The sequence below is a fragment of the Phocoena sinus genome, chromosome 1 (assembly GCF_008692025.1).
Source record: "Phocoena sinus isolate mPhoSin1 chromosome 1, mPhoSin1.pri, whole genome shotgun sequence".
Taxonomy (NCBI): Eukaryota; Metazoa; Chordata; class Mammalia; order Artiodactyla; family Phocoenidae; genus Phocoena; species Phocoena sinus.
In genome coordinates, this window is record NC_045763.1 from 128,104,599 (window position 1) to 128,123,829 (window position 19,231).

A 19,231-nucleotide genomic window follows, 5' to 3' on the forward strand; every position below is an offset into this window, starting at 1 on the left:
ACAAGGTAAAGAATACATCTGACATATACACACTAGTATATATAAAATAGGTAATCAACAAGGAACTACTGTATAGCACAGGGAACTAACTCCACTCAATACTCTGTAATAACCTATATGGAAAAAGAATCTGAAAAAGAATATATATATATATATATATATGTATAACTGATTACCTCCTATATTAACTTCCATGTAAAGTAATATCTATGAATAGTAAATGTTAGATTTTTAAACTCTGAATTTTTAAAATAAATTCAAAGTTAAAAATCTGGTAACTCAATCAAGATCTAGAAACTGATGGAAGGAATCATAACATATATGCTTTTAGAATTTATGCAGTAGTTAATAAAATAATGCTACATTTTTTTTAAAAAAAAAGAGTACATATGAGAGGGGATTCAGAAGTGCACTTGAAGAGAACGGAAATCACAGTATAAGTTCAGAATTTTTAACTTTTAAAATATATAACAATGTTCTTTCAAGTATGGGAAGAAGCTGATTTCCCTTGTTATTCCCTCTCTGGGGATATACAGATCCATATATTTGTGCCTATCTAGACATTAGGCTGTAATCATACATTTCCTAGGATTATAATTGTATACCTTCCCTATAAAAACAACTTGTGGTGGATGGAAAAGGGAAGAGGAGGGAAGGAGCATTGAACCACAACTTCAAACATGGCAAAAATTTGTGGGTTTTATGATTGGTTTAGCCCAAAGATTTTCTCATATTTCCATGAAGTTCTCAAGACTATGGTAGTCTTCCTCTATCAGCATAAGTACTACTCGTTCCCACATGTATGATAAAGCTGCCCCAGAGCAGTGAAAACTGGAAGGTACTTCACTTTGAGGTCAATCATCTTTAAAACAAAGCATTTCAGCAAATTCTGGGGCCATACATGTCATGTATTATCTACACAGTGGGTTCCTCCCAAAAGAGATGATGCCCTAGTTTGAACTGCATCCTTTTTTGCTCACCAGGTGTTTATCAGCACCAGACACGGTTCCTGGGTCATGTGCCGTATCTCTGAAGATGGCTATCCCTGGGACATGGTGTTCCACACCCGTTTTAGCTCCATGCTCCGAAATGTCCTGCCACGAAGAGTTGTAAAATGGGTGATGGAACAACAGATGAATCGGTGATTCAACCATGAAAATTATGGACTTATGCCTCAAAACAAGTAGAGTTACTTTGCTTTTTTATGGTATACTCATTGGTAATCAAGGATGTCAGAGGGGTTTCTTTTTGCAAAGAGCTCAATTGCTAACATGGTAGTTCAAACTACAACCTAACAATATGGGTATCATGTAGCTCCTGGATTTTGAATTCCAAATTTGTTCTGTATGCCTTTTAAAAAGTAAATATTTAAGAAGATGAAGTATAAATATTATGAGCTGCTCCAGAAAGTAGAACTAGGATCATGGGAAGGACTTCCTAATACCCAGAGCTGTCCAACATTGGAAAAGGCTGTTTTAAGAGATTGTGACCTTCCTTTCAGAGGGTGGGTGGGAAAACTGATCCAAATTCTACATCTGTTAATTCATACTTTGCTAACTCTGTACACCACAAGGGTTCTTCCTGTGGGTAGCTTTCGAGAACATACTCACTGCCTGTTAATCTGTTATACATCACTGATCATAAACACAAGCAAAAAATATGGATGTTTATTTTTCTTTATTTGATAACAGGCTCCTTCCCTTAAAAAAAAAAACAGAAGAGGTTTGCAATCTTTCAACAAATGCAACGTGGCTGCTATCTTCTGAGATCTGATACATGTACCATGTATCCTTATTTTTTTAACAAAATGGTTCTCAAATCTACAAAAAAGGAAATTCCAGAAATACAGCCAGACTTTGCTCCACTATTCATGCTATCACATACATACAGAGACTCCACGTATATTTGGGATCAAGAAATATCCCCAAACTTGATTCTATGCATTAATTTTCACACTAATCCCTTAATAAGTTTCAAAACTAATGGGAATTTAACTAAGTTTTCCTTACTTACTTATGATCAGATAGAAATTAAATGGAACATCAAGATAATTAAAGGTAGATAACATAAAACAACAGAAATTACCAATGGGATAATAACAACTGGAATGCTCAGGAATTGACCACAGGCACTGGCATTTTGTCTAAGCCCTTAGGAATGCCTCCTTTTTTGAAATGTGTTTTGCCCACATCATCTACATGTTTTTGCTTATTTGTTGAGGGAAGAGATATGTGACATGAGAATAAAGTCAGAGAGTAAGGCTTGGGGTAGCCCAACTAGTCAAGTTAGAAAGTTTTATGGATATTTGAAAAACCTCTTTATTCCCAGAGCCAAGCCCATAAAATATCAAGAGAGTTCAAAACCCCTCATTAAATACTCTTTCTGGGGCTTCCCTGGTGGCACAGTGGTTAAGAATCCGCCTGCCAATGCAAGCGACACGGATTCAAGCCCTGGCCCGGGAAGATCCCACATGCCGCGGAGCAACTCAGCCCATGCGCCACAACTACTGAGCCTGAGCTCTAGAGCCCGCAAGCCACAACTACTGAGCCCACGTGCCACAACTACTGAAGCCTGCGCGCCTAGAGCCCATGCTCTGCAACAAGAGAAGCCACAACAATGAGAAGCCCGTACACTGCAACGAAGAGAAGCCCCGGCTCACCGCAACTAGAGAAGGCCCGCGCACAGCAACGGAAACCCAACACAGCCAAAAATTAAAATTAAAATAAAATAAATAAAAAATTAAGAAAAAAGAAAAGAAATACTCTTTCTGAGTGTTTTCTTCTGCATGTTTCAGATACCTTATGAAATAGCCAATACTAAGTGATGATCTTCCAAGTCATATACTCTATGGAGCCATCAAGGTGAAATCAAGAGTGAAAGAGCTCACAGAAACTTCTGCCATCTTTGAGGATGGAACAATGGAGGAGGACATTGACATCATTGTCTTTGCCATAGGATATACTTTCTCTTTTCCCTTCCTTGAAGATCCACTTGTTAAAGTAGACAATAATATGGTCTTGCTGTACAAATACATGTTCCCTCCTCACCTGGAGAAGTCAACCCTTGCATGCATTGGTCTTATCCAGCCTCTAGGTTCAATTTTCCCAACTGTTGAACTTCAAGCTCGTTGGGTAATAAGAGTTTTCAAAGGTAAGTGAGTGGGCAAGTGAATGGCTGAGTGTTTCACACCTGGTGGATTTTGCTAAATAACAAGTTTAGAAAAGGAGGTTGCCAACAAGAAGGTTGCCAACCTTGGCTGCTCTCACAAAACTGACATCCTAAAAAGTTAGAAAATTCACAAAATAACCAATACTGGGATACGATAATAATAAATATCTGCAATCATTCCTTTAAAATATTAGAAAATTCAGAGAATTTCAGTTGGCATAATGTTAAGTAAATATTATTTTTTCTTGGACTAATGAGAGAACAGAAGGAAGGAAGACATCTATGACTCCTAGTTTTACCTATGTTTATAAATTCCTCAGAATATGTGCAAATCAAGAGACCTAGGGCCTACTCCATACTTAACTCCAAATTAACTCTTAATAACTAAGCAGCTCAACCTCACAGATCCCTACAAAGCTATAAAATTATTAAAATATTTCTCTCTGAGCATTGTGTAGCACTTTGTACTTCTCAGAAGGCTGTTACTATCTCCCTGATCCAGGGCTCAATTCAGCTCAACAAAATCTTATTGAATACTTAGCCCTGTGCTGGAACTTGGTAGGATACAGAGAAATTTAAATGGGTCATTTTAAGATAATAAGACATGTGCTTTGTCAGAGGACTGCATGGAGTGTCTGGAAAAAGAGAAAGGGTGCTTAGCGACAGCAGAGTTTGGATAAAGGAAGGGCATGTGGTCAAGGAAAACTCCCTAGATAACTGGGTTTCCCAGGTGCAGAAAAGGGAATCAGAGCACAGAGGTGTGATGCAGATGAGGAATTATTACAAGATACTTGACATTCCTAGAACATGAGGTGTGAGGCAGAGAGGGGTGAGAGATTATTCTTAGAGAGGAAGGGACCAAGACACAGGAACCTTTTAAGACATGCTAAGGAGCTTGAATATAAAATGTATATCAGCTCTTCCCAAAGTTAGCTACACATAAAAACCATCTGAGGGACTCTTAGGGACCCTGGCCTGAGGACCTAGTGTCTCCATTTAAGAAAGCTCTTCTGCCAGAAGACCCGATGAAAGGTTAAGCAAGGACCAGACATTATCAGATTTTCACTTTTGATAGATTATTTCAACATTAGTGTAAAAGACAGATTTGAAAGGCGAAAGGAATAGAGTCTCAAAGACCAGTGAGAAGGCTACTGTAATCGTCTATACTAAAATGTGATACAACCTCAGCCAGGCAAAGAGACAAAGTGGAGAAGAGAGCTAGTTAAGAATCAAACCAGCGGGACGTAATGCTTGGCTCCATGTAGAAAAATTCTAGGAAAAGAGCAGAATCAAGGGTGACTTGATCAAGGCGGACCTCAGGTGGTGGAAACTGGGTGGGGAACAGTGCTGGGGCTAGAGGGAGCGTGTGGTAGAGGATACAAGTCTGAGCAGTAGGACTTCAGTGATGAGCTCAGTTTTGGACTCATTGAATCTGAGATGTCTGATGACTAGCCATATCCAGGGAAGCTCACCATTCTTCAGCATGTCTGAAGTTCCAGGGACACCTGTGACAGGGGACGGAATCACAAGCACACAGTGATAACTGACATCAATCTTTCTCTCTCCCCACTGCCCTACCTCAGTTTGTGCCACGCCTTCCCTCACCTGGTTTTCTTCAACAGCCTCTTGTCTTGCTGCCTTTAAACTGACCTGCCGGGAGCCCATTTCCCAAAATTCAGCACCTCAAAGAATCTTTCCAAAAGGCGAATCTCATCTTGTCCCCCATGGCTTCCCACCACTTTCAGAATGGAGCTCAAGCCATCTGGCACGGCTTCCCAACTTCTCAGGCTCACCTTCCCTCTCCACCTTCTTCTCTAACCCCCCACTCCCACCCCAGAGTCCACGCTGTAGCCTGGTGATCCCTGGGCAACATTACATAGAACTCAATGCGGGTGGCGCACCCTGGAGTTCAACAACATAGCAGCGCTGACCGATATCTCATGGGTAAATGGCCAAAATTTAATTGTAGGAATCAACTGATTGTAGGAATCAGTTGACTGTAGGAATCAATCATCTAGATAAAGCAATGAAATTGAATCAAACCCACTACTCAACCAACCTTTTATTCTCTAGGCTTGTGTACTTTGCCCTCGGAGAGAACTATGATGGCAGACATTATCAAGAGGAATAAAAAAAGAGTTGACTTGTAAGAATTTTTTTAAATTCTTTACATAGAACAGTGTTTCTCCAAGCATAGTGATCTAACTACTCACAAGAACCACCTAGCTGCTTCTAAAAAAGCAAATTCCTATACATACTACTTTAAGATCCAACTACTTAAAAATAGTAATTTCACCAAACAAGAACATTTATCCTTGACCTAAATTTATTTGTTTTATATATTGCCCATGTTAGATTCTGTATCCTCTCACACTCTGTGGTAAAGAGGAAGTGGGATGGGGGCAGTGGTGGTGACAGTAGCCTAAGTATCTCTGGAAAGTTAGCTGGAGGAACTCCCATCAAAGCAAATTAAAAGGAGTTGGTGTGAAGTGAAGGTCAAGGATTTACATTTTGTGATGAAGTGGAATGGAGTTCAATAGAGATCAAGTACATTGGAAAGTAGACTTGGGGGCCTTATAGTGTAGAGGTTATCTCACATTCAAATTCTAATTCATCTACTATATGCTAGTCAGAGTGCAAGGTACTTTAATAATTTAACAAGCAAATATTGTGTCTCTTCTGGGCAAAACACTGAGCTATGCTTTCATCTGTGTTATCTTGTGAATCTTTGCAGCAATCCTGACTAGTTTTACTTGCCAGGAGACTTGGAGAGTTATTCAAAACTCATTTATTCATTCATTCATTACTTCATTCTTTCAATAGCTAATGAATATCTAATGTTCTTATATAACTTAGAACATTTTGTGAATCTGTCCTTTATTCTTTCTTCATTAAGGTTTGGAGAGAGCAACAACCAGATACTGCAGACCAGTTACATCGACTACTTGGACGAGCTCGCCTTAGAGATAGGTGCAAAGCCAGACCTCCTCTCTCTCTTGCTAAAAGAGCCTAACCTGGCTGTGAAACTTTATTTTGGGACCTGCAACTCCTAAGTATCGCCTGGTTGGACCTGGGCAATGGAATGGAACCAGGAGTGCCATCTTCACCCAGAAACAAAGGATATTGAAGCCTTTAAAGACACGGGCTCTAAAAACTTCATCTAATATTTCCCAGTTTCCTTCCTGTTGAAAATCCTGGGGCTTCTTGCTGTTGTGGTGGCCTTTTTTTTTCCAACTTCAGTGGTTCTAATATGTCAGCATAATGCTTTTGGCTTTCATGTCAGTCAGTACCTCTTAAAGAGATTAAAAAAAAAAGACTAAGAAAAAATATTAAATCTAAAGTCTAAATTTTAGAGTTGAGGAAAACAGTGAGAGAGGTAACTGTGGAGAGTTAGCAGACTTAGGTCTATGTGTAAAACTGAAATTGTGTCATGAAATTTCTTTGCCATTTCTACCCTTCCCTCAAGTTCACTAGCCTCTCAAAAAAAGACAATAAAATAACACTGGCTAAACAGTGCTGCCAAGCCCTGGTAAAGAAGAGTCATGTGGAAAAATAGTAGAATTACACAGAACGAAAAGCACCCATGGTTTAAATCACTGGAAAATTTTAAGTGTGGGAAAATATTAAAATTCCTGTGTGTTGTTTTTGATAGTCTTCTTAGCCAGACTCTATATGGTAACAAAGTTCTCAGATGTTAGGTCATGTGCCATTTGCTTCATGGAGAATCACTCAAAAATACTGGAGAAAAAAATGAGAGGATAGACTTAGAACATGGCAATGCTCAGACAGACTTTTAGGGCCTCACATCGAAAGCTGAGCAAGTAGCCACATTTCTTATATTTGTCTTATATTTTGACAGAAACACTGCTGTGAAAATAAAAAAAAAATGCCATAAGAGATAGATATATGTGTTTATAATATATAAAGTACTTATCATAGACCAGACAATTTGCACATTACATGTATTATTTCATTTAATTCTCATGACAATTCTGTGAGATGGGTGCAGCTCTTATACCCATTTTACAGATGATGAAACTGAAACTCAGAGAGTTAGGTAACATGCCCTGGACCAGAGAGCTGATCTTGAAATGGAGCTGGAATTGGAGCTCAGGTTTGCTTGACTTTAGAAATGAAGACTTGCCCCCATAATATACATTTTTACAAAAACCTCCATTATTAATCAAGTACTTAATAAGAGTTTATTTATGATCACATATATGTTACTTTTGGAGGACCTTTACATAGAATACGGCACTCTTCTTACAAATAAGATCTGATTAGTTTTATTTATAATATTTGGGTTACATTTCAGCTAGATCTAAAATTCGTTTGAAGGAATTTACAATAAAAACACCTATATAATAGCATTTAAGATAATCATTGACATTTTCAAAAAACAAGTGTCAAGGAAGAAAAGTATATCTCCCAAGTAGATGAAAAGTATTGTAATGACTGGACCTTGTATTTAGCTCTAACCATACAAATAACCAAGGCAAAAAGCAAAACAATATTTAATCTTGGTCATCTGATAAAAGAAAGCATGCTGGCTTGTTAGGAGAGACAAACATTTGCTTAAAACTGAACTTTAAAAATGTCACAAGCAATTCAATGTCAATAGACATTGAGCAACATAATAAACACCTGGTTATAAAGCAATCACTACAGCCATTCTTTGCACAAATTGTGCTTTGGGAGATTAAACTGTGCCATAAGCCCAGAACAAGACCTTCAAAGAGAGGGAAAATCTCAGAGACTCAAGATTTAGACAAATTTCTCCTCTTATTCCTCCAAAGCCTTTTGTGGTCATCACTCTTCACATTGGCCTGGATTTCTCTCTCAAGTGCCTAGAACAATGTGATGGCAATCCCTATCAGTGGAAACTCTTTAAAGGCCATTGAAATGACACCAGCATTTAAATACAAGATTTTTTTTTCATTGCTCCTATAAGCAGATTCCTTTGAAAAAAATTGCAGAGGGTATATATACTTAGTTATTGGTTAAAAACTGATTACTTTTCTAATTATTAAAGATTACTTGCAAGCCATTATATTATTAATAATAATAATAGAATTTATCAAGACTTTATAGCAAAAGTAGGCAAACTACTGCCTATAGGTCAAAACCAGCCCACTACCTATATCTGTAAATAAAGTTTTACTGGAACACATCCACACCTATTCTTTCATTGTCTGTGGCTGCTTTCAAGCTACAATGGCAGCACTGAGTAGTTGCAAAAGAAACAGTATGGCTCAACAAAGCCTAAAATTTTTACTATCTGGCCCTTTACGGAAAGTTTGCCAATCCCTGCTTTCTAATGTATAAAGCATTGTCCTAGTTGTTTTTTCATAACTCATTCATCATTACCACTACCTGGTGAAATAACTATGGTTGCTATCCTATTTCGACAGTGGAAGATTGAGAATCAAGTGTCAGGTTGAGGCTGAATCAGTGGGGAAAAAACTAGCACCATTAGGACAAAATGGTTACTAAATTTATATCCTTGAAAAGTTTTAGAAAGGACATGATCCCTTGAAATCATTCCAAGTATTCTGATATCTTTTTAAAACATAAATAGTTCGTTTCCAGAGCCTGAGATTGACTAAGGAAGACTCATTCAAGTCTATTCCTTTGCCTCCATACATCCTGAAACAAGAAATTATCCTAGACTAACCATCTAGGATAGCTTGTTCCAAACTGTGATCCACAGAGATATTCTCTGCATCAGAATATCTCAGGGAGTTCACAGAAGTGCAGATTCCTGAATAAGATGTAATGATAATTCAGACCTGCTGAATCAGAACCTCTGCTGGAATCTATAGTCTTGATAATTTCCCTGGAGGATTCTTGTGCACATTAAATTTAGGAACCATTGGTTTGAGGCTTCTGGGAAAAAAAAAAAAAAAAAAACCTGCTGCTTTCAGAGATTAGTCCATCACTTTTTCCACACCTCAGGGCCAAATTCCTCCTTAGGTTCAGCCTTAGTGTTTCTTGCTGTACAATGTTTGTTCTTCTCCTGTCAAGGCTCTTAGCTAGCTACCATCTTCTTGCAAAATTTCTCCCTGTGATGGTTCCCTTTCACTAAATTTTATTTTAACTATCTTTTTCTAGATGATAGCTCCTTGATTTTCTATTCCCAAAGCCAAATGTTTCACATTTGTTCTTTGCAGAGAGATAAAGATTTTTTTAAATAAAACTCTTGGACCATGATGTGTAACAAAATTTCAAGTAATAAAGATTTTAAAAGCTTAACTGAGGTAGAATCCAGCATTCACATTATAATGAGGATGGCAAAGGAAGATTCTTCCTTATAAGTAGTCTTTCATCCTGGAAGATGGGGCTACTGACCTGCAACCCCCAGTAAAGAGCGTTTGGCTATTTCCTGGGAGGGAGAATGTGTTTACATAGAACATACCTCACTTTCTTGTCCAATCTGCCTTATGACCAGATCATGGATCAAAGAAGCTAAAACAAAGGCTCCTGAGATTAGATTCTACTTAATTCAGGTTGGATGCCAGAATGAGATTAAACATGCAAGGGTTTTATTAAGGAAAATAACTGTATGAGGGAAAAGAGGGAGAGTGCAGGAAAAGGCTGAAACAGCTATCAAACTACAGTGCAAGTCTGACCCTGAGTGAAGGAGAGAGGGAAGAAGGGTGGATAGAAACATAGAAACATTATAGACTGTTGTGCAGTCTAAAGAAGATTCGGCAGAGCCACTGGGGAGTCCTCAAGCCATCAGAGAAGCCCTAACTCTCCTGTGAATGATCTGCTTCAGTCTCTCTGCCGTGTCATCACTGACTGAAAGCAGCTCATGGGAAAAGGGGCCCAAGCACAAGCATAGCAATGCATCTCAAGTACAGCAGCTAAGACCCTTGGTTAATTATACCCCCTATAGTTAGAGATCCATAAAGCACATTCTCAAGGTTACCAGAGGCTCATAACATCATTTTTATATTCTTTAATTAATTGAATCATAGTTTTTAAATTAGTTTACCTAGTTCGTCATCAGTTGCTTCCATAGCCATCTCTTCCACGCGCCCTCACCTTGCTCCAAAACTTCCAGTCCCTAGAAGCCAGACTTGAAGGCGTTTATGAGAGCACCAACAGAGAGGAGCTACGGAATCCTTTCCTGCTGACACTTGACTCCTTTTCTCAAGAAACTTCAGTGGCTTCCCATCCTTCCTTTGTCATTCAAGATCCTCCATACTGGCTGTAACCTACCTTCCCAGCCTTCCTCCCACTGTAATGCCCTCACACCTGCTCTCCAGCACACTCCACACTGCCTCACTAGCTGCCCTTACTTCATGCTATCTGCTCTTGCTTCCCCAGCCTCTCGTAGTTAAGATCCCATCCTTCCTGCAATGCTAGGTCAAATACTACTCTCCATCAAGCTCTCCTCAGTCCCTCCAGCCCAAATACATCTCCTTCACCTCTGTATTACCAAACCACTTTGTTTTAATCCTGCAATAGTGTTTACACTCTTGCCTTCTATTAGGTTACTTTTGTAGTCCCTAAAGAAGTCACTTCTGCTTTCTGGGATTTAGTTTTCTCATCTGAGCATAAAAGAGGGGGTCAGAAAATCACTAATGCCCATCAGATATAATATTCTATGACTTTATCATAGTTCCTTAACTGTCAATTTCTTAATAATGGTTAAATAGGATGTCTTTTGTATCATGTTCACTGGCACTAATGGCAAAGGTGACAGTTTTGTGCCTAGGAGCCACAAAATCCAGCTCCCAGAAAATACAGAGATTAGGATAATTTGGCACTCTTCAGAGTGAAGCAATAACAGGAATTTTACTTTGGAACCAAAAGATCACTGCAAGTCACTGGGTCATTTTAGGGGTGGGAGAGACTAAAGAGAATGCTCTCAGATAAGAAAACAGAGGTTCAAAGAAGTCGGGTTACCATCCAGGGCCACATGACTAGTCATCTCTCCTGAATACCAGCTGGTATTGCTTCCACTATCAGTTCAAACAACCTGCAGTAAGGATTGGCTGCTTTACCTGGTGGATGAGAAGTATCTAAAACTTGTATTTTTACACCTAGATGTCCATCTACATCTGCTACATATTCTGGGAGAGGAATTTCAATTATAACCATTAAACAGAGTTTTATTGTTAGACATTCCTATACTTTGTGCTACTGGCCAGTAGAAAGTAACTGATTCTCTAAGATCATCAATATCTCTTAATGTTGAACTATTTCAAGTCTAGCAACCTAAGGAAACTGGATAAAATAGTAAAAAGTCATCATTTACTGATCATTATGTTCTAGATATTATAAAGAATTTGACTTTATTTCACCATATTTAATCCTCATAACCCATTTTATGCATCAGGAAATTGAGACAGTGGTAAAATGGCTTTCCCAAGTTATGTGGCTTATAAGTAAGCCCAGCTGGGTTTTACTGCCAGAACTGTCTGACTCTGCAGCCTGTGCTAGATGATGGTGTGCAGGATGATGAATCAATTTTTTTAAAAATCATTTATTATTTCTTCACTTTCCAATGTCTGTCTTATATCCAAAGTAAAATATGTTAATCAATTTTATTCCCTCTCTACACACCAAAAATGGAGCTAATCACCAGGAGAACTAAGAAGGTGATGAAATACAAGTTGTCAAAGAAGGTTCAAAAATGGTTTTAATATGTTTGTGTCTAATACAATAATAAAAAATTGTATGAATGACTACATTACTAAATACATTAATTTAGGTATTAAGGTATCTAAATAAGAATGGGAACCACATTTGTTTGAAAAAAATATTCTCACAAGTGCCGGGGGGGAAAAGAAAAGAGACTTGAGTTTTGGGCAGAATAGGGTTCTTCAGGAGAAAAGAAAGGTTCAAGTTATTTAAAAGAGGATGGAAGGAAAGAAAATAAGAACAAAAACAAAGAATAGAGCCAGCAGAATCGCAGAATGCTGGGTAGGGTGCAATGCAAACTCTCCTTGTGATTCCTCCGTAAAGTTACTAAACACAAAAAATACTGAGTTGAAGGTGGACATTTTGTGGAATAGAGAAGGAGCCAAGCCCTGCACTTATATTGCTTTGAGACAAAACAACAGCACACAGGCCAATGCAGATATAGAGAAGACCAGGCTATTCCTAGGAATACCAAGATGAGCAAGAAAAAACAGATGCAAACTTTTAAGATTTAGGTTGAGCTCTGTAGTATTTACAAAGCACTTCACATTATTATCTCACCTAATCCTCACCACAACCTCGTGTTTTAGGCAAAACAAGGATGATTATCCTACTCTGCAGAGACAAATACTAAGGAAACCTGACTTCTTGCTAGTGTTCTCTTCCTGCTTCACCCCACCACTGCTATTCTAGATATGTCACCATGTAAGTATTGCCCATTAATTACAAACTCCTTAGGCGGCTACAAAATAGCACCTTAGGGCTTCCCTGGTGGTGCAGTGGCTGAGCGTCCGCCTGCCGATGCAGGGGACGCGGGTTTGTGCCCCAGTCCGGGAGGATCCCACATGCCGCGGAGTGGCTGGGCCCGTGAGCCATGGCCACTGAGCCTGCGCGCCCGGAGCCTGTGCTCCGCAATGGGAAAGGCCACAACAGTGAGAGGCCCGCGTACTGGGAAAAAAAAAAAAAAAAGCACCTTAAGTAATATGTCAGTTTCTAACTCACTGTTGCAGATTTTCCCACAAAATTCTCATCAAGCTACAAAGACATTTAAGGGAACTTAAAGTCGCTGCTATTTGCTCTAGTCCTTAGATGGTAGAGGTTTGAGTCACTGATTCACCACTGTTGACAGAGAAAAGACCCATTTCAAGCAAAATAATTGGCCTTAAGTAGGTATGGTACTATTTCTACCTCTCCTTTCAGTGCTACTATTCTGCAGGCGTATTCTCACAAAAAGAAAAAGAACAACCTCAACATGCAAGAGACTTAGGGAATTAACGCACTTTAGAAGATGTATATATTTTTTTAAATCTATTGAGAATGGCATAGGGAGCTTCTTGATGCTCTGGGTGGCGGGGGGCATGTTTAAGGGTAAGGAGTTGTGGTTGTTTTAACTTTCTTTAGAGGGAGAAAGAAAAAAATTGCACTGGGTAGGTCCAGTTTACAACTGTGACTAAAACGAAGTAAATTCTATGCTCTCTTTCAACTTTAAGATTCTATGGCTCTAAATATGAATCAGAGCAGGGGAAGAAAGGAAGGGAGGTAAGACTTCAGAAGATGATTTAAAGTGACTTCCCCGGTGGCACAGTGGTTACGAATCCACCTGCCAATGCATGGGACACAGGTTCGAGCCCTGGTCAGGGAAGATCCCACACGCCATGGAGCAACTAAGCCCATGTGCCACAACTACTGAGCCTGCACTCTAGACCCTGAAAGCCAAAGCTACTGAAGTCCATATGCCTAGAGCCCGTGCTCCGCAACAAGAGAAGCCACTGCAATGAGAAGCCTGCGCACTACAACAGAGTAGCCCCTGCTCACCACAACTAGAGAAAGCCCGTGTGCAGCAACGAAGACCCAATGCAGCCAAAAATAAATAAATTTATTTTTTTAAAAAGGAACTCAACCCAGTAAAATTTTAAAAATAAATAAAAATAAACAATTTCATTAAAAAAAAAAAAAGATGACTTAGAAATACAATGAAGGAACAAGAAACACCCCTCTAGTGCAACAGTCTTTACAAGATAGGTATGATGCATTAACAACTAATTCTCAAATCTCAAGACATTGAAATAAAACAAAAATTATTTCCCTTTCATGCTATGCATCCATCGGCAGGTAGGCTCTGCTCATCATAGTTACTCAGGCATCCAGGCTAATGGAACAGGCATGCTGAAAGTTGCTGGTTAACACATTGAAGGAAAAGAAAGTGCTATGGGATCTCACACTGGCAATTAACTCCTCTGAGCCCAGGAAAGACACTTGTTACTTTGGCTCACAGTTCACTGACCAGAACTAGTCACGTGTTCCCAACAGACCACTAAGGGACCAAGAAGGGACCCTGTGCTCAAAGGACAGAAAGTCCAAATTACTCCCTAAAGGGCATCATTGTCTATCAATTTTATTTCTCAGGGTCTAGGTTCACTTCAAAAAGGGGCCTGGAGAGCTTTCCCCATTCCAGGGCCTCAAGTACAATTGACAATAAACCCTAAAAATAGCAGAAAGTGAAGGTGCCACTGAAGGCCAGTCTTCTCATTTTTAATTACTATAAGTTTCTTGCTAATTATAGAAAATGAGATGCTATGATACATGATCATGTTTATGCTCAGCAAACACTATACAGTTTTTGTTTCCACTTATGTTAGCAGCATGCCTGGCAAGGCCCTGGGACCTCCTTTGTGTGCTCCGAGGGTGCATGTACAAATCAGTGTAAGTGCCTAAGTACTGCGGTTTGGGACACTAATTGTGGCCCTGGCCATCAAGGTATCCATGACTCAATGTCAAACATATTTTGATTTTTAAAAACACTCTTGAACTAATAGTAGTCTTGAAGGCTTAATTTCTGGGTAAAAATTAAGCTTTGAAATCATCCAAATACTATCATCTTCATAGCTACAGGAAGGCAGCTGAGCTCAACAGAACAAACAATGCTGTCTCTGTGCCAAGTCCTTAATAAACGGGAAAGAAGGCAAAGGGTGAGCCTAACGAGCAACCAACAGACACAGTGATACAGAAGGCCCTCTGCATGTAGGGCCAAAGGGTGTAGTGATACCATGTCCAAATTCAGGAAGAAAAAAAAAAGATTTATCCTTCCAGAACCTTTCCCCTGCTTGGGTCTTACCAATCTGTCTTGGAGTTTACTCTCTGCACCTGTGGGAGTCATTTCAGTATTATGACTCAATAATCAAGACAGCTTATCTGTTCTGGCAATGGCATCACCATCATCATCCTCATCATCGTCATCACCATCACCATCATCGCCATCGCAGCCACTTGCAGAGTGTGTACTATGTACAAGACGCTCTACATAGATTATCTCATCTAGTCCCTACCACAATCACCTGAGGCAAGAATTCTTATGCTTATCTTAAATTGAGGAAATTAAAGCTTTAAAAAGTTACATAATTTTCCCAAGATTAAAAGTAACTGGCGAAAACATTACTTAAACTCAGGTCTTGTGACTCCAAAGGCTATGCTCCTCCCATATATTTGTCATATTTCCCAAGTGCCTGGGCAATCATCTGTGCTCAGGAAGGCTTTAAAAATTCGGAAATTGGGATTGATATGTACATGCTACTATATGCAAAATAGATAACTAATGGGGATCTACTCTATAGCACAAGGAACTCTACTGAACACTCTGTAATGACCTATATGGGAAAAGAATCTTAAAAGGAGTTGATATATGTATATGTATAACTGATTCACTTTGCTGTACAGCAGAAACTAACACAACGTTGTAAATCAACTATACTCCAATAAAAATTAATTTTAAAAAACAATAAGAATAAAAATAAACAGAAAAAATTGAATTTAATAATGTAGGTGATGTATGATTTTAAAATAATAATGATTGTCTCTAAATGAGAAATGGATCAAAACACTTAAAAGTGAATCTTTGGTGTAGCAGTTGTCATGATTGCTTTATTTTATTTATTCCCTCCCCTTTGAAGAATGAAATCTATGAATAATGAAGATGTTGCTGTGACTCCTTAAAATAATTTCTGTTTTGCAGTGAGAAGAGTAAGTCTAAAGTACATATCACCAGTGTTTCTCTTAGCATGTCACTGTTGCAATTAATCAAGTTAAAATATAAACAATGGCTAACCTTAGGTTCCAAATTCTGCATAACATTCCTTATCTCCTAGACAGGGTTCATCCGGTATACTGGGGACTCCTAGGCCAACGCTGGTTCAGGATTATCCATTTAGATTTCTGCAAGCTCGAGTCCTAACTGTGGCCAGGACTTGGCACCAAGAATTTCAAGTACATAAAGTAAATAACAAGATATAATCTCTGATTCCTTTGGATTAGGGAGGTGGGGGCCAGATTTTTCCTGTTTCGTTATTATGTTTCAGGACAGAATCACCTCACCAGAGTGCTACTCTCTCAGTCTGTGGAGGAGCTATAAAGCCACTCCCTGCCCCAAGGTACAAACAGAGTGGTAAATGCTTGAGTACTTGTAACGGGACAGTAAAGTCAGATATTATCAAGTCTTCTGTGTACACTGGTAAGTACATTGCTGGTCAGACTACTAAGTGGTTAATCAAAAGGGAAACTTGGATTCTTAATGCAAAGGGAAATCAGTCATTTTTCTTAAGTGCTTCCACTAATAGCTTCTGACATGGTGTCTGACAATGCTTTGGGGGTTTCTCTACCAAATGATGGCATTTGACACAAACTGGGAGAGAGAGGCAATCCACACTTTCAGATCTGACTACTTTGTGTTGGCATGTTGTCTTCTTTCCTGTTGTTAAAAGTGCTCCATTCTATGCATTATGACAAAATTTCTTGATTCTCGTACTGTTGTCAGTTCTTTTTGCTAATTCTGCTCACAGCTGAATTCACAAGATTATAAACTTTAAGGGTTTCAGAAATCTCTTGTAGATATCCAGTTGAATGCCATCTGATTTACAGATGAAGAAACTAAGTCTGTCCTTTGTTATTTCCTAGTTTCCCCTCCAGCCTAGGGAATATCTATGGCCTTGTAACTGGTACGGTGAATTCAGAGCCGGGCAGAATTTTTCTTATCAGGTGGTGTGTTTAGGAATAGGCTTGAGGAGGTGGGGAACGGCTGCTGGAGGATTGAAATCCCAGAGCATGGCCCTGCTCTAACCTGAGTTTCTTACCAGTTTGTGCTCGTTTGTTCCCAAGGGCTAAGTGGGCACCCTCATTCACCCCTAACTGCATTCAACTAAATCTACTATCTCTGATCACTCCTGAAATGCACAGCCCACTTCAGGATATTGTATCATTGTGCAGTCCGTGCCAGTATCCGTGTGCTAAGAAAGTGTGTGGGGGGGTGGGGGGAGAGACAGAGAAAGGGAGACACAGAGAACATAGGACAGAGAGACAGAGAGAGAAAGAAAAAGGAAGAGAGAGGGGTGGGTAATGTACAAATAAAGGACTGGATACAAGCCTGACAGCACATCAGTGAAGATGGTTTCCTTTGAAATACATAGATGAGTCACACTAGAAACAGTCAGGAAGCACTGGTTAATCGATACACTGCTGGACTAGATATAGGATAATTTGCATTTCCTGACACCAATAGATAAGGTGTCCTGATCAATTAAAAATATACTCAGAAGGAAAGGCTATAACCCAGAGGTTCCCAAACTTCCCAGGTTCAAGGGAATCTTTAGAGTGTGAGTAATTTTTTCTCGGGGCCTCCAAGCTGTAGTTCCTTTTATTAAGTAGTCAGGTCCAAACAACTTACGTGTTTCTGTTCTCTGTATTTGTATTTTTGCTCTTTTTCAAATAACCTTGTAGTTGTTTGAAAAAATAATACACAAATTGAAATGAAAATAGTATTTTTATTTCATTCTTGAATAACCACAATTACTTGATAATGAGGTGTATATGCCTGCTATGCACTGCACTGCTCAACTCTTAGAATCAGATCGCACATCGTCACTTCATTTCCTGTTCTACCTCAACCAATTTTTGTGCACTACTCACTTTTTAACATTGAAATGGTCAAAAACCCAGCTTTGCAAACATGTAGCATCATCAAATAGAACACAGCCTTATCTGATATAAAAATTGTGAACTACGTCCAGCGAATGCTTTGTTTGGTATTCAACAGACATGGAGTATTACTGTGCTTTCCTCAAATTTTTTAAATAACTCAGTTCCTCTACACACAATTTTGGGAATGACAGCCCTAGCCTCATTTTCTAACCCCCTGTATTATCCTAATAAACCAAAGTGGGCACTCAATCTGACTTCAGTACAGTATATATTTGCATCTTACTTCTTTGAAGTAGAGGCAGCAATATAAAATGCCCAGGAAAAGAACAGTAGTTTGTAACCCCATGGTTAAAAATCGGTAACTTTGATGCAACTGACAGTGATTTCTCAACTCATTTAGTAATTTTGTGTTGCTGAAGTTATTTTGCTTGATGTTTTTTATAAACTCACTTTCATCCAGTGACACTTTACCAATTTAGTCATATTTTTTATTTTTATTACTTATTTCTTTCATATTTAGTCAGCTTTGAGGAGGCTTTCTTCATTGAAATAATGATGATGGTGATGATGATGATGTTACACTGCTTTTAAAACCTCCAACAAAGGAATGGCCAAATTTTTTTTGAATATTCACATAAGGAGCAATAGCATTTTTAATATTAGTTTTGCATTAGCATGTGAAATAGCACTCCAATAATCAGTGGCATTAGTGTACTTTTCACCCGAATAAAAGTTCCTACTATGTTTTCAATCACTCTGTCTGAAGTACAGCAGTCACTGACTGGAAATGATTTTTAGTTAAAGGAAATAATAAAAGCAGACAATACTTTTTCTAGAAAGCACTTATCAATTTTTTAATCATTTTGGTTTCATATAATTACCAATACTTGAATGAGTGATTGGAAGCATTAATTTTTATCAGCATCGAAGGCAGTATTTGAGTGTATATGTGCTCATGTATTCTAATGTTTGCTTTTCCAAACATGGGAACAATTCAAATGAGACTATGGTGACACACCAAATAGATCTGAAGCAAAAACTTAAAGAAATAAAGAAAAAGTCCTTAAGCGTGACTTTGAAACGTATTTTTCTCCTTTTTTCTTTTTCTCTCTTTCCCTTTCACCCTCATTCTTACATTTCCCTACTCATTTCCTTCACTTGCTAGAAGACAACCTTTAGCTATACATGTCTAGTTGCCCCGATGACTCTGAGTCCAAGTAAATAAAAAGAAAATTGTCAGGGCAGATAGCCACAAAAATATCAGATTAAAGAAAAATCTCATGAAGATGTAAAAATAACATAGCAACATCTTTTTGGAGATGAGAATGTCCCAAGCACTGTGTTAAATGCTTTTTATACATTAGTTGATTCTTACAACAGGTTCTACTTCTAGCTTCATTTTAGAGAGAAGGAAACTGAGACACAGAAACAAATTACTTGTGTA

The 19,231-nt window shown here is 38.7% G+C and overlaps 1 protein-coding gene across 1 annotated transcript in view; it reads left to right on the forward strand.

Moving 5' to 3' along the window:
* Window positions 1-6,417, forward strand: part of FMO2 (flavin containing dimethylaniline monoxygenase 2) — a 59,158-nt gene extending 52,741 nt beyond the window's left edge. Inside the window, 7 exon segments of the mRNA XM_032645171.1 lie at window positions 984-1,183; window positions 2,795-3,150; window positions 5,242-5,314; window positions 6,065-6,217; window positions 6,219-6,333; window positions 6,336-6,389; window positions 6,391-6,417. Coding sequence (XP_032501062.1) covers window positions 984-1,183; window positions 2,795-3,150; window positions 5,242-5,314; window positions 6,065-6,217; window positions 6,219-6,333; window positions 6,336-6,389; window positions 6,391-6,417 — 978 coding nt within the window.
* The last annotated feature ends 12,814 nt before the right edge of the window (window positions 6,418-19,231 follow it).